The sequence below is a fragment of the Pseudophryne corroboree genome, chromosome 7 (genome assembly GCF_028390025.1).
Source record: "Pseudophryne corroboree isolate aPseCor3 chromosome 7, aPseCor3.hap2, whole genome shotgun sequence".
Classification (NCBI taxonomy): domain Eukaryota; kingdom Metazoa; phylum Chordata; class Amphibia; order Anura; family Myobatrachidae; genus Pseudophryne; species Pseudophryne corroboree.
Window position 1 is genome coordinate 133,082,396 of NC_086450.1, and position 16,219 is coordinate 133,098,614.

General features: G+C 45.2%; 1 protein-coding gene across 8 annotated transcripts in view; it reads left to right on the forward strand.

Moving 5' to 3' along the window:
- The window catches only part of RBMS1 (RNA binding motif single stranded interacting protein 1), a 621,011-nt gene that overhangs the window by 571,850 nt on the left and 32,942 nt on the right, over nt 1-16,219 (forward strand). For all 8 annotated transcript variants that reach the window (XM_063933647.1, XM_063933644.1, XM_063933646.1 and 5 more), the window contains exon 11: nt 8,643-8,753. In XM_063933647.1, the coding sequence (XP_063789717.1) occupies nt 8,643-8,753 (111 nt within the window). The remainder of the gene's footprint in view (nt 1-8,642; nt 8,754-16,219) is intronic.

The following is a 16,219-nucleotide window of genomic DNA, read 5'->3' on the forward strand; positions in this document are numbered from 1 at the left end:
CAGAAACTGTTCTGTATACAAACACTCTTTATGCTAAAGCAAAATTAGCACACCTGCTGAAGTAAATGCTGCCACCATACTTACTCATGTAGCCTTGGGCCCATTCATTTTCACATCTGTTCTGTCAGCTCACTAGAGCTAAACGATCTGGAATGGATTTTGGCTGACTATTAAAGTGATCCTGTCTCATACACAACCTCCAGGCCACTATTTAGTGGGCTAGTCCTATTATTTCACTAACAAGTGAGAACACTGAGGCAAGCAACACAATGGCCCTCATTCCGAGTTGATCGCTAGCTAGCTGCTTTTAGCAGCAGTGCAAACGCTGAGCCGCCGCCCTCGGGGAGTGTATCTTACCTTAGCAGAAGTGCGAACGAAAGGAAAGCAGCGCTGCTACAAAAAAAGATTGTGCTGTTTCAGAGTAGCTCGAGATAGCTAGCGATCACTTCAGACTGTTTCGTTCCTGTTTTGACGTCACAAACACGCCCTGCGTTCGGCCAGCCACTCCCCCGTTTCCCCAGCCACTCCCCCGTTTCCCCAGCCACTCCTGCGTTTTTATCTGGCACGCCTGCGTTTTTTCACACACTCCCCGAAAACGGTCAGTTACCTCCCAGAAACACCCACTTCCTGTCAATCACTCAACGATCAGCAGTGCGATTGAACAGCGTCGCTTGACCTTGTGTGAAACTGCAATGGCTTTTGTGAATGTACGACACGCGTGCGCACTGCGCCCCATACGCATGCGCAGAAATTCCCAATTTTCAGCCTGCTCGCTGCGCTGCGAACAAAGGCAGCTAGCGATCAACTCGGAATGACCCCCAATGTCTCTTCTTACTGCTGATTTGATAGGCCAACCTCATGAAAATGGCTTCCTCCACAATTAGCAGGAAATGGTTAAACGCTGTACAACCCATTGTTAAATATTTTTCTTGAGACGATCCAAAGTATTTTTTCCAGGATTTTTTTTGTTTGCAAAAAAAGGAATTTCCTTAAAAATATTAAGAGAGCAATTTCTTGTCATTGTACATATCTTCATCTTTCATCTTGCCTCACTAACCACGAACTGTGCTTTCGTCAATTTCCTTCTTGCAGGAAAGACTTTGAGAACACACACTGCCTCCAGCCATGTTCTCCAATCATCACATGGTTTTATTTTTTTAATTTCAAAATAGAACCATAAATGTTTCGTTTGACAACCCCTGCAAACGAATATGGCACGGGGGGGAAATATGCATTTTTCTCACTCTCTGGCTCATTAAACTACTAATGTGATTTTTTTTTTTTTCACACTCCTAGTATTACAAATTTATCATGACAAAATAAAGTTTTAATCTCAATAGCTAAGTGGATGATGAAAGAATTTCTCAAAGTTTTTGGAAATCTATTTAATGGTAATTCTGAGCTCTGGTCTCAATTATCAGAGCCTTAATTACTACTGCTGCTTCAGCATTGGACATAGTGATGTATTCTAAAAGGTATTCCTGAATACATTAGCTGAGCTGGAGCTCTTTATGAATATCCTACATGGAATAGCAATGTAGAGTTGGGAAATAAATGAACGCTAACCTCCCAAAATATATTTATTTGCAATTGAGCTTGGTGCAGAGAATGCATACCTAGCCACAACCTGTACCGGTCCAGAGCCAAAAAATGGGCGACCAGGATAGTCAATGATCCGCCTCACCCGGGCTATGGCAAGCTCAACCTGCTGCCATCAGGAAAAAGATACAGGGCCATTCCCACCAGAACCAATAGAAGCCTAAAAAGCTTCTTTCCCCAAGCAGTCCACCTGCTGAACTCCTAAGAAACCACTGGGTTACTGTGTAGAGATGAGCGGATTCGGTTTTACTCGGATTTACTCGGTTCTCAAAACGGCATCTTATTGGCTCACGGGTGTCACGTGTTTTGAATAGCCAATCAGATGCCGTTTTGAGAACCGAGTAAATCCGAGTAAAACCAAATCCGCTCATCTCTACTGTCCAGTCGGTCTACTCCGATCTTCTGATTGTAACCAACACTGTGTACTTTTACTTTAACTGTATACTGCATATTTTCCCCCTCCACATCCCCTCCCTCTTGTCTACGTGTCCCCCCCCCCTGGCTGCTGCACTGTAAACTGAATCAAATTCCTAGTATACGCAAGTATACCTGGCCAATGAAGCTGATTCTGATTGTGATATACTAAGCAACATTTCCAGATATATCTCTCTATGCTATTGGCAAACAGGGGTATTTCCTTTGTCCCCTTTCCTCGTTCTCTGTCATTTTCTGACCGGCTTACACCGAAGTTACATTCCTATATCCAGGAGCCCACATGCACCACCCACCCTGCATCCATTATAGATACTCCACTGCATGAACTGCAAGATATGGGGATTGAGAAGTACAGTACATGCTGAAACAATATGGCTTATTTTCAAATGGGGAGACCCATTGCATAGGGGACCCTTTGTCCCCTGGTTTCACTGAGAAGCGCACTGATGTACAGGCCAAGGTGGTTGCATCTGAGGAAGTACAACAGTTTGCACAATACAGTGGGAGGACTTCTGTTGATCAAAGACATTGACCTTGTTGAGTGCAGATTGGGTGCATATGTGTACCTGCTATTGCAAAAATATGGCAAAATGAAATTTCATGTTGTGGGATGAGATTGTTGAAATGATATAAGGAGGTGAAGATCGCACATGTCACTGACACTACCATCCAATACAAGAGCGCACAAAGCCATTGTTTTCCCCACCAAATCATTTGTGGAGATCATGTCTCACCCTAAATGTGTAATGGCACGCATTTTGCACATTCCTTAAGTGGATTTCTATGCGCACTTTAATGTAGTATAAATCTTAAAACACTATGGACCAGATTCAGTTCTTATCGCGAGATGTTCATTTCAGCTTGCTACCTCCGGGGGTAGCGAGCTGTAATGTGCGTAAAGAGACCCGTTCGGGCTCCCAAATGGACCTTTTCACGCTTCACGGAATTCAATTGTTATTGCAGGTCCCCGCGCCGTCAGGCAGATATTCAAATGTTTCTGCCGATGGAAGCGAGAACTTAATTTCTATTACGTCCTAGAGGATACTTGGGTCCACATTAGTACCATGGGGTATAGACGGGTCCACTAGGAGCCATGGGCACTTTAAGAAATTGATAGTGTGGGCTGGCTCATTCCTCTATGCCCCTCCTACCAGACTCGGTTTATAAAATGTGCCCAGAGGAGCCGGTCACGCTTGGGAAGCTCCTGAAGAGTTTTCTGCATTTATTCTCCATTTTATTGTTTTCAGGCAGGTCTGGCTGGCACCAGACTGCCTGCTTTGTGGGACTTAGAGGGGGCAATGGCTTAACCTCCCTAGGGTTAATGGTTCCGTTCCCTGCTGACAGGACACTGAGCTCCTGAGACCCGCAGCCTCCCCTAACAGACCCAGAAGTAAGAAGAGTGGTGAGTAGGTGGCCGGCGTCCCGGTTAACGGATCGCTGGCTGTAATGGCGGCACAAGGGGTAGGAGCGCAGCGCTGACAAGCAGGCTGCGGCTCCAGGCTTCAGAGGCATACAGGGTGCTGTGTGTTCCACTATGAGGGGCGACCTGAAGCCACAACACACACATACCCACACTGGCAGCAATTCTACAGGGGTTTTAACCCACTGTAGAACAGAAATGACCTCAGCTAGTGTAAAAAAAAAACGGGAAGACCGCGCCCCATTAAGGGGGGGGGGGGCTTCACTATGCAGCTCATCAGCGCCATTTTCCCTCTGCAGCTATACACAGGCAGACTGACAGGGAAGCGCAGCTCCTCCACAAGGCCTTCAGAGCACCTCAGCGGTACCAGGGGGGGTCATAGCAAGGGGTGGGGAGCAATATTTGGTATACTAAACCCTATTTAGGGTACTTAGTTTGTGACCCAGCCAAGCTTGTACTTTAGCTATAGGGGCGCTGTATGGCTGGCTCCATTATACTCTGTGTCTCCCTAGAGGGCTCTGTGTGGGTTAACTGTGTTTTACCCTATTTTCCTGTGTGTGTGTGTGTGTGTGTGTATTCTTTCACATTTACTATGTCAAAGGAGTGTGTCATGCACAACAGAGTGTTTTTCTCAATCTGTGGGATCATTGCCGTGTACTCAGGATAGTACACATTCTCAGGCTAGTGGATCTGAACCAGTATGGTTAGATTCATTAAAAAGGATGATTTCAAATATTTTGAATAAATTATCCCAAAATGACGCAATACTTAAGGCAATCTGTTGATGACCTGATGAATGAATAGAGATTCAGTGGTCATTCCAGCATCTCGGATCCCTACCATTTGTCCACAGAAGCGTACTCTAGCCCAAATCATGGATGCTGATGCTGATACTGATGATGATGATGATGATGATGATGAAGTATTAGACCCGGAGGAGGGTGAGGTGGACTCGGGAGGGGGGGATGCAGCTTTGTCACAGGGTATACAGGCCCTGATAGAAGCTATAAGGGATGTCCTGCACATCCCTGATAAGGTATCAGAGGACGAGGAGGAATCTTATTTTAATGTGATAAGGAAATCCTCAGCTACTTTCCTTGCATCTAAGGAATTAAATTCCGTATTTGAAGCAACCGTGGTAAATCCTGACAAGAAGTTTCAGGTCCCAAACCGGTTACTCACATTCTTCCCGTTTCCTCCGGATGACAGAAAAAAATGGGAAAACCCACCGATAGTTGACGCATCGGTTTCTAGGCTGTTACGTAAGATAGTTTTACTTGTCCCAGGGACAGCTTCTTTGAAGGATGCTGCAGACCACAAGATTGAGACCACTCTCAAATCTCTGTACACAGCTGCGGGGGTGGCCCAGAGACCCACTATAGCTTGTGCATGGATCTCTAGGGCCATTGCTAAATGGTCAGGTAATCTAATTGACAGGTTAGATTCCTTATCCAGGGGGGAGATAATTTTACAGCATATTCAGGATTCTGCTAACTTTATGTTGGAGGCCATAAAGGAAATTGGTTTATTCAATGCACGCACCACTGCCATGGCAGTGTCAGAACGCTGGGGCTTGTGGCTATGCCAGTGGACTGCGGACGTGGATTCCAGGAAAGGCGTTGAAAGCCTACCTTTCACAGGTGAAGCCCTTTTTGGAGATGAACTGGATATGTGGATATCCAAGGCTACGGTGGGTAAGTCTACCTACCTTCCTTTCACAGCTCCCCCGACTAGAAAATCCTACACTGCTCCAACTGTGCAGTCCTTTCGGACAGCGAAGTTTAAAAACAAAACCAAAGGTTTTTCTACAGCCTTCAAAGGCAATAGAGGTAAACCCAGAAAACCAGCAACTTCATGTTCACAGGAACAGAACCCCGGTTCTGCTTCCTTTAAGCCTTCAGCATGACGGTGGACCGCACTGCCTGGACGACAGGCAGGTGGGAGCCCGTTTGAGATTCTTTAGTCACATATGGACAACGTTATGCCAGGATCCCTGGGTCAAAGATCTTATAGCCCACGGCTACAGACTGGAGTTTCAGTAACTCCCACCTCACAGATTCTTCAAATCAGGCTAACCAACCTCTCAAGAAGCAAGTATGACTTTACAGGAAGCAATTCAGAAACTGGTACAGACTCAAGTTATTGTTCCAGTTCCACTTCAGCTGCAAAACCAGGGTTGTTATTCTAACCTGTTTGTGGTTCCGAAACCGGACGGTTCGGTAAGGCCCATTTTCAATCTCAAGTCATTGAACCCATACTTACGGGTGTTCAAGTTCAAGATGGAGTCTCTGAGAGGTGTGATCTCAGGTCTGTAGGAGGGGGAATTCTTGGTGTCTCTGGATATCAAGGATGCGTACCTTCATATTCCGATTTGGCCACCTCATCAGGCTTACCTAAGGTTTGCATTACAGGACTGTCACTACCAGTTCCAGGCCCTGCCATTGGCCTCTCTACGGCACTGATGGTGTTCACCAAGGTAATGGCAGAGATGATGTTTCTCCTCCACAAACAGGGAGTGAACATAGGGGGTCATTCCGAGTTGATCGCTCGCTAGCTACTTTTTGCAGCGCTGCGATCAGATAGTTGCCGCCTATGGGGGAGTGTATTTTTGCTTTGCAAGTGTGCGAACGCAAGTGTGCAAATTCTAGCCCGGTTTCCCGGATAGGGTTATTTCAACCCTGATCCATGCCAGAAAAGGGGTAATGTCTAAACATTACCACCGCATTTGGAAAAAATACGTCTCTTGGTGTGAGAACAGGAAATTTCCTGCGGTGGAATTTCAACTGGGACGTTTTCTCCTTTTTCTGCAGTCAGGTGTGGATGTGGGCCTCCCTAAAAGTCTAGATTTCGGCCTTATCCATTTTCTTCCAGAAATAATTGGCTTCTCTCCCTGAGGTTCAGACATTTTTGAAGGGGATTCTGCACATCCAACCGCCCTTTGTGCCTCCTACGGCACCTTGGGATCTCAACATGGTGTTGCAGTTCCTGCAATCAGAGTGGTTTGAGCCTTTACAGGACGTGGACGTCAAGTATCTTGCGTAGAAGGCCGTCACGCTGTTGGCCTTGGCTTCTGCGAGGCGTGTGTCGGAGCTGGGGGCATTGTCTCACAAAAGCCCCTATTTGATTTTTCATGACGATAGGGCTGAACTCAGAACTCGTCAGCAATTTCTTCCAAAGGTGGTGTCTGCGTTTCATATCAACCAACCTATTGTGGTTCCGGTGGTTACCGACACCTCTGCTACTTGAAAATCCTTGGATGTTGTGAGGGCTTTGAAGATCTATGTGAAGCGGACAGCTCGTCACAGAAAATCTGACTCGCTGTTTGTTCTCTATGATCCCAATAAAATTGGGTGAATTGAACGCTGGACCAGGCTTACTATCCAGCATGCTTATTCCACGGCAGGTTTGCTGTGTCCAAAATCTGTAAAGGCCCACTCTACTAGATCCGTGGGTTCTTCCTGAGCGGCTGCCCGGGGTGTCTCTGCTTTACAGCTCTGCCGAGCAGCTACTTGGTCAGGTTCGAACACGTTTGCTAAGTTCTACAAGTTCGATACTTCGGCCTCTGAGGACCTTCAGTTTGGTCAATCAGTTCTGCAGGTACCTCAGCACTCTCCCACCCGGTTTGGGAGCTTTGGTACTTCTCCATGGTACTAATGTGGACCTCAGTATCCTCTAGGACGTAAGAGAAAATAGGATTTTAATTACTTACCAGTAAATCCGTTTCTCGTAGTACATAGAAGATACTGGGCTTGGTTAAGTATTGTTGGTTCAACGGTTGCTGTTCCTGGTTTAAAGTTTGGTTAGCTTGGCTTTCCTCTAGTTTGTGTGTGCTGGTTCGGAATCTCACCACTATCCTTTTATATCCTTCTTTCAACGTATGTCCGTCTCCTCGGGCACAGTTTCCTAGACTGAGTTTGGTAGGGGGGGCATAGAGGGAGGAGCCAGCCCACACTATCAATTTCTTAAAGTGCCCATGGCTCTTAGTGGACCAGTCTATACCCCATGGTACTAATGTGGACCCCAGTATCCTCTACGGACTACGAGAAAAGGATTTACCGGTAGGTAATTAAAATCCCTGGGGTGGCAAGCTGAAGTTCACAAATAATGACCCGTTTGGGCGTCCAAATGGGACTTTTCATGTGACGCCCATTTGTTTAGTCTGGTTTTACCGCTTTACGTGGCTAAATCCGACTGATATGGGCGCAATCAGCGCGATAAGTGGTATTAATTGAATATCGTCACTTTAGACGTGAGCTCGGGCACGAGAGAAGAAAAAACAATTTAATTCCCCCCTTAGTAATGTCGCATAGTAAAAACAGTGTCAATGTCTTTATACTCTGATTATTAATTATGAACATAAACAAGGCTAACCTGAGCTACATTTTAGGAGAAATGTTGAAATGAATGACGTAATTTGGCCTTGTTTAGTTGATTCATTCTACTGTGTGCATTTTAAGGTGGATCTGCAAGCCTTGATATACTGTGATATTCCTGGGGTATTCCCAGCGGCTATGAAATGTAGAATACAATCTGTGTTCATAAATTAGCCTCCTTGTCTGGTCATAGTAAACTGAGTAATACATTTCTACAAGTTAAGGCCCCCATACATCAGATATGGATTGGGGCAATGGCCTGATCCCCCAACGGTAGTGTCAGGGGATCGTGATTTTTAAACTTTGTTAAAATTCCAGATTCCCCTATCTTGATTGGAAAAGGGCGAGAACGGCAAATGAAACATTTTTAACGTGGTTAATTTCTTGATTCCCCAACGGATCGCCAATCATCGATGGCCGGTGATCGACGGATCTGGTCAGTTATCAGCGTTTCCGGCAGGATCAGGGAATCGCCGCACATGTTTGCAGGCCTTTAGGTAGAATTCTACAATGGGAATATTATGTTAATTTAATAACATCATATCTAATAGAGGAAAAATGCAAGTGTGTCCTCTAGTGAAATCTTTTAACTTGTTTTTTCTATTGTTATCGCTATATTAAGGCATGCAAGTTATATATTTATCATGCATATTGTATATATTTTAAGTGTCTTTTGATATACTGTAGATTGTGTATGGAATGCACAGTTGCTTATTCCCCACACTGCATAGTTCTTGAGTTATGATATATGTACAGTATTATATATGGATTTCCTAATACAAACCAGTTTAATTTCTTGTTAACTTCTTTTTAAGGGCGCCGTGTTAACTCCGTCCATGGACCATACTATGTCGCTACAGCCGGCATCTATGATGAGCCCTATGACCCAGCAGATGAGTCACCTGTCATTAAGCAGCAATGGAACAGTAGGTGGCATCATATTACTGACAGCATGTACCAGAAATGATATTTTTTGTGTCAGGCATAATTGGATGAATGCACACACGGTAGATGTATATAATAAGCTCAATTACATTTGTCTTGCTCCTAGCACTACTTCTGTAATTCATATGAAGCAGACAAGACTGTATCTGAGCCTTGTAGGATCTGCTGAATATTTAAGTTTTGAAGACGTGGGATTTATGTCAATTTGGAGCCATGAGTTTCCAAAATAACTGTCGACTCGGAAATGATCAGAGCAGACATTGTACCGTGGTTGTGTGTTTTATGACTTTTTAATGCACATTCTGAAAGGAAAGCGGATAATGGGAAACTGATTGAATTCCTTGTAACTTCCAAAATTAGACTTGCTCTCCAAGCACCATTTGAAGCTTATCATTTATTCAGCTGATGCATTATTCCCCCTTAAATTCATTTTAATATAACTTAGTTATGGTTACAGTAGGGAGTGCTAAAGCTGTTGTTCTGCAGCTATTACGAGACATATATAAATATATTTTTATAAAGTGTTCTGTATTAGTAGTAACTGGGTGTAATTTATATTGTCTGCTGCTCTGCAGAGGTTTAGGCGCAGGTGTGGGTGGAACTATGCATCGTCGTACACCTTTGCAGAATCTGGTGGATGGAACAGCGGTGATGCCCTGGATCTGATTTTTTTATTATGCATTGCCATTACATGTGCCTCTTAGGCCCTCCCTTTGCTCTTTCCAGATGAGCGGGGTGTTTTTGGAAAGGAGGCCAAGAAGGATGGGTCATACAAGCATTACAGACCCATTTTACCTGTGGGCTGTGCAGCAGCCGCATCCACTGCAGATCTACCGCTGGTCATAGTCTGAACATTTTTATAGACCTAGAAACAGTGACACTTGATGCAAAGTGTGCTTAGTGTGATATAAATCAAAGCTTTGTTTATTCTCTTTTTTTTGCTTTATTTGTTCATGTTACCACTTTAACAAATATTACTATATTTAAGCAGAAGCACCTCACTGATGTAGTTCTACTTGAGCAAATCGGGTTGCTGGCTCAAGTTCAGAACATGGGACCCCCTGGGTGATATATCTAAACTGCCTCAGAACACTATCCACATGGATACCTACTGGGACTATTAGCCTGTGGCGAGCAAAGTGAGACTGCGAGGGTACACGTGTGTTCTGAACAAGTTTTATGATGATCTGTAGTAGTTTCGTTATGCCAGGTGGTCCGTGTTCTGAGCTTGAACCCATGTTGCTGGTAGTACAATAAAGTACATTTAAGACTCTCTTGTCTATCCATGAATTAAGGGAGATGTATAATATGGTAAGCTCAGCAGTAATTGTGTATACCTGGCCACAAAAGTGTCCCAGGACTGGCAGTGACGTGATCTGACACACGGGGGATGTTCCATATAATGTGGTGCAGAAGTAGTGGGACTTTATTTCTTCACACAATGAATTCATTAAACTTGCACCAGCTGCACACCGGAACTTATACATCTAACTAGAGATTAGCGGGTTCGCTTCCTCGAGATCCCCCCCCCCGGACTTCACATGGTTTACATGGGTCCGAGCCAGCTTCGGATCTTCACGCCTTGCTCGGTTAACACAAACGCGCCCGAACGTCATCATCCCGCTGTCGTATTCTCGCGAGATTCGTATTGCATATAAAGAGCCGCGCGTCGCCGCCATTTTCACTCGTGCATTGGAGATGATAGCGAGAGGACGTGGCTGCGTTCTCTCAGTTTCTGTGTTCAGTGTGCTGCTGATATCTGCTCAGTGTGCTGCAAATATTTGTGCTCAGTGTGCTGCAAATATCTACGTTCTCTGCCTGAAAGCGCTCCATATCTGTGCTGCATTGTAGTTGTGCGCAGTATATAGTAGGAGGACAGTGCAGAATTTTGCTGACCACCAGTATATATATAGCAGTACGGTACAGTAGTCCATTGCTCTACCTCTGTGTCGTCAAGTATACTATCCATATCTGTGCTGCATTGTAGTTGTGCGCAGTATATAGTAGGAGGACAGTGCAGAATTTTGCTGACCACCAGTATATATATAGCAGTACGGTACAGTAGTCCATTGCTCTACCTCTGTGTCATCAAGTATACTATCCATATCTGTGCTGCATTGTAGTTGTGCGCAGTATATAGTAGGAGGACAGTGCAGAATTTTGCCGACCACCAGTATGTGTATATATATATCTCAGAATCGTTATGCCGGCACTCCACTGAACAAAGAAACATTCTGCTCGGGTGCCCTCCATGAGACCGTGAAGACTCAGCCATACACACACCAACGGGCGGCACTCACAAGACTTGTTGTTAGGAATAATCAGACGGACAGCGTCCCTGCGTTCAACGTTTCAGTCGTGAGACTTTATCAAGAAAAGTCTCACGACTGAGACGTTGAACGCAGGGACCCTGTCCGTCTGATTATTCCTAACAACAAGTCTTGTGAGTGCCGCCCGTTGGTGTGTGTGTATATATATATATATATATATATATATATATATATATATATATATATATATATATATATATATATATAATCCATAGTGACAGCCCGGCACTCCGCTGTCCCCGTAGGGGTGTCGCTCCGGTGCCCTCCTAGGGGTATGGTAGCCCCAATATGCAGCAAAGAGGGTGATGGCGGCGCTCAGAGTCTTTCACAATGAAGTTGATCAAAAAGCAAAGTGCATTTAATGTCAACGTTTCGGGGGACGGAGTTTGCAGTGTCCTGAGGAAGGGGGTCCGTCCCCCGAAACGTTGACATTAAATGCACTTTGCTTTTTGATCAACTTCATTGTGAAAGACTGTGAGTGCCGCCATCACCCTCTTTGCTATAGATAGATAGATAGATAAATAGATAGATAGATAGATAGATAGATAGCAGTACGGTACAGTAGTCCATTGGTCTACCTCTGTGTCGTCAAGTATACTATCCATATCTGTGCTGCATTGTAGTTGTGCACAGTATATAGTAGGAGGACAGTGCAGAATTTTGCTGACCACCAGTGTGTGTGTGTGTGTGTGTATGTATATATATATATATATATATATATATATATATTAAGAAGAAAAAAAGTAGCAGCGGCACTCCGATGAAGTAAATAAACGTGTATTCAAATCAAAAGGACATCACAATGGTCACATAAAGAACTAACGTTGGACCCCGAAACGTTAGTTCTTTATGTGACCATTGTGATGTCCTTTTGATTTGAATACACGTTTATTTACTTCATCGGAGTGCCGCTGCTACTTTTTTTTTTTCTTAATGCGGATTACCATTTGCTGCGGAGGGCACCTGGACTGGTTATACTATATTGTGAGTGCCGGGCATTACAGTATTCTATATATATATATTTATTGCTATTGATATATTACTGGCATATAATTCCACACATTAAAAGATGGAGAACAAAAATGTGGAGGGTGAAATAGGGAAAGATCAAGATCCACTTCCACCTCGTGCTGAAGCTGCTGCCACCAGTCATGGCCGAGACGATGAAATGCCATCAGCGTCGTCTGCCAAGGCCGATGCCCAATGTCATAGTAGAGAACATGTAAAATCCAAAAAACAAAAGTTCAGTAAAATGACCCAAAAATCTAAATTAAAAGCGTCTGAGGAGAAGCGTAAACTTGCCAATATGCCATTAACGACACGGAGTGGCAAGGAACGGCTGAGGCCCTGGCCTATGTTCATGGCTAGTGGTTCAGATTTACATGAAGATGGAAGCACTCATCCTTCCGCTAGAAAAATGAAAAGACTTAAGCTGGCAAAAGCACAGCAAAGAACTGTGCGTTCTTCTAAATCACAAATCCCCAAGGAGAGTCCAATTGTGTCGGTTGCGATGCCTGACCTTCCCAACACTGGACGGGGAGAGGTGGCGCCTTCCACCATTTGCGCGCCCCCTGCAAGTGCTGGAAGGAGCACCCACAGTCCAGTTCCTGATATTGAAATTGAAGATGTCACTGTTGAAGTACATCAGGATGAGGATATGGGTGTTGCTGGCGCTGAGGTGCAAATTGACATGGAGGAATCTGATGGTGAGGTGGTTTGTTTAAGTGTGGCACCCGGGGAGACACCTGTTGTCCGTGGGATGAATATGGCCATTGACATGCCTGGTCAAATTATCAAAAAAATCACCTCTTCGGTGTGGAATTATTTTAACAGAAATGCGGACAACAGGTGTCAAGCCGTGTGTTGCCTTTGTCACGCTGTAATAAGCAGGGGTAAGGACGTTAACCCCCTAGGAACATCCTCCCTTAAACGTCACCTGGAGCGCATTCATTAGAAGTCATTGACAGGTTCAAAAACTTTGGGTGACAGCGGAAGCAGTCCACTGACAACTAAATCCCTTCTTCCTCTTGTACCCAAGCTCCTGCAAACCACACCACCAACTCACTCAATGTCAATTTCCCCCTTAGACAGGAACGCCAATAGTCCTGCAGGCCATGTCACTGGCAAGTCTGACGAGTCCTCTCCTGACTGGGATTCCTCTGATGAATCCTTGAGTGGAACGCCTACTGCTGCTGCTGTTACTGCTGGCACTGCTGTTGTTGCTGCTGGGAGTCGATGGTCATCCCAGAGGGGAAGTCGGAAGACCACTTGTACTACTTCCAGTAAGCAATTGACTGTCCAACAGTCCTTTGCGAGGAAGATGAAATATCACTGCAGTCATCCTGTTGCAAAGCGGATAACTCAGGCCTTGGCAGCTATGTTGGTGTTAGACGTGCGTCCGGTATCCGGCGTTAGTTCACAGGCAATTAGAGAATTTCTTGAGTTAGTGTGTCCCCGGTACCAAATACCATCTAGGTTCCATTTCTCTAGGCAGGCGATACCGAGAATGTACACAGACGTCAGAAAAAGACTCACCAGTGTCCTAAAAAATGCAGTTGTACCCAGTGTCCACTTAACCACGGACATGTGGACAAGTGGAGCAGGGCAGACTCAGGACTATATGACTGTGACAGCCCACTGGGTAGATGTATTGCCTCCCGCACCAAGAACAGCAGCGGCGGCACCAGTAGCAGCATCTCGCAAACGCCAACTCGTTCCTAGGCAGGCTACGCTTTGTATCACCGCTTTCCATAAGAGGCACACAGCTGACAACCTCTTACGGAAACTGAGTAACATCATCGCAGAATATCTTACCCCATTTGGACTCTTCTGGGGATTTGTGACATCGGATAACGCCACTAATATTGTGTGTGCATTACAATTGGGCAAATTCCAGCACGTCCCATGTTTTGCACATACATTGAATTTGGTGGTGCAGAATTATTTAAAAAACGACAGGGGCGTGCAAGAGATGCTGTCGGTGGCCCGAAGAATTGCGGGCCACTTTCGGCATTCAGCCACCGCGTACAGAAGACTGGAGCACCACCAAACAATCCTGAACCTGCCCTGCCATCATCTGAATCAAGAGGTGGTAACGAGGTGGAATTCAACCCTCTATATGCTTCAGAGGATGGAGGAGCAGCAAAAGGCCATTCAAGCCTATACATCTGCCCACGATATAGGCAAAGGAGGGGGAATGCACCTGACTCAAGCGCAGTGGAGAATGATTTCAATGTTGTGCAAGGTTCTGCAACCCTTTGAACTTGCCACTTGTGAAGTCAGTTCAGACACTGCCAGCCTGAGTCAGGTCATTCCCCTCATCAGGCTTTTGCAGAAGCAGCTGGAGAGATTGAAGGAGGAGCTAAAATGGAGTGATTCCGCTAGGCATGTGGGACTTGTGGATGGAGCCCTTCATTCGCTTAACCAGGATTCACGGGTGGTCAATGTGTTGAAATCAGAGCACTACATTTTGGCCACCGTGCTCGATCCTAGGTTTAAAGCCTACGTTGTATCTTTCTTTTCGGCAGACACAAGTCTGCAGATGTTCACAGACCTGCTGGTGAGACACTTGTCAAGTCAAGCGGAACGTGACCCGCCAACAGCTCCTCCTTCATTTTCTCCCGCCACTGGAGCTGCCAGGAAAAGGATCAGATTTCCAAAATCACCCGCTGGCGGTGATGCAGGGCAGTCAGATGCAGGTGCTGACATCTGGTCCGGACTGAAGGACCTGCCAACGATTACTGACATGCGGTCTGCTGTCACTGCATATGATTCTGTCACCATTGAAAGAATGGTGGAGGATTATATGAGTGACCGCATCCAAGTAGGCACGTCAGACAGTCCGTACGTATACTGGCAGGAAAAAGAGGCAATTTGGAGGCCCTTGCACAAACTGGCTTTATTTTACCTAAGTTGCCCCCCCTCCAGTGTGTACTCCGAAAGAGTGTTAAGTGCAGCCGGTCACCTTGTCAGCGATCGGCGTACGAGGTTACTTCCACAAAATGTGGAGAAGATGATGTTCATTAAAATGAATTATAATCAATTCCTCCGTGGAGACATTCACCAGCAGTTGCCTCCAGAAAGTACACAGGGACCTGAGATGGTGGATTCCAGTGAGGACGAATTAATACTCTGTGAGGAGGAGGATGTGCACAGTGAAAAGGGTGATGAATCGGAGGATGAGGAGGAGGTGGACATTTTGCCTCTGTAGAGCCAGTTTGTGCAAGGAGAGATTGATTGCTTCTTTTTTGGTGGGGGCCCAAACCAACCAGTCATTTCAGCCACAGTCGTGTGGCAGACCCTGTCGCTGAAATGATGGGTTTGTTAAAGCGTGCATGTCCTGTTTATACAACATAAGGGTGGGTGGGAGGGCCCAAGGACAATTCCATCTTGCACCTCTTTTTTAATTTTATTTTTATTTATCTTTGCATCATGTGATGTTTGGGGCTAATTTTTTAAGTGCCATCCTGTCTGCCACTGCAGTGCCACTCCTAGATGGGCCAGGTGTTTGTGTCGGCCACTTGTGTCGCTTAGCTTAGTCACACAGCGACCTTGGTGCTCCTCTTTTTTTCTTTGCATCATGTGCTGTTTGGGGACTATTTTTTTGAAGTGCCATCCTGTCTGACACTGCAGTGCCACTCCTAGATGGGCCAGGTGTTTGTGCCGCCCACTTGGGTCGCTTAGCTTAGTCATCCAGCGACCTCGGTGCAAATTTTAGGACTAAAAATAATATTGTGAGGTTTTCAGAATAGACTGGAAATGAGTGGAAATTGTGGTTATTGAGGTTAATAATACTATGGGATCAAAATTCCCCCCAAATTCTATGATGTAAAAAAACACCCGAATCCAAAACACACCCGAATCCGACAAAAAAATTTCATGGAGGTTTTGCCAAAACGCGTCCGAATCCAAAACACGGCCGCGGAACCAAAACACAAAACCCGAAAAATTTCCGGTGCACATCACTACTTCTTACAATATTTTCTTATTTTTAAATGCACTCTGATCTCAAAAGGTTCCATTCTAAATTGTTTCCAGTATAGGGGATTGCATATACTAGCTAATTGTATGCTCTCTTTACCCAGTGTACGAAGTGATGTAAGAATGTGACTGCATTT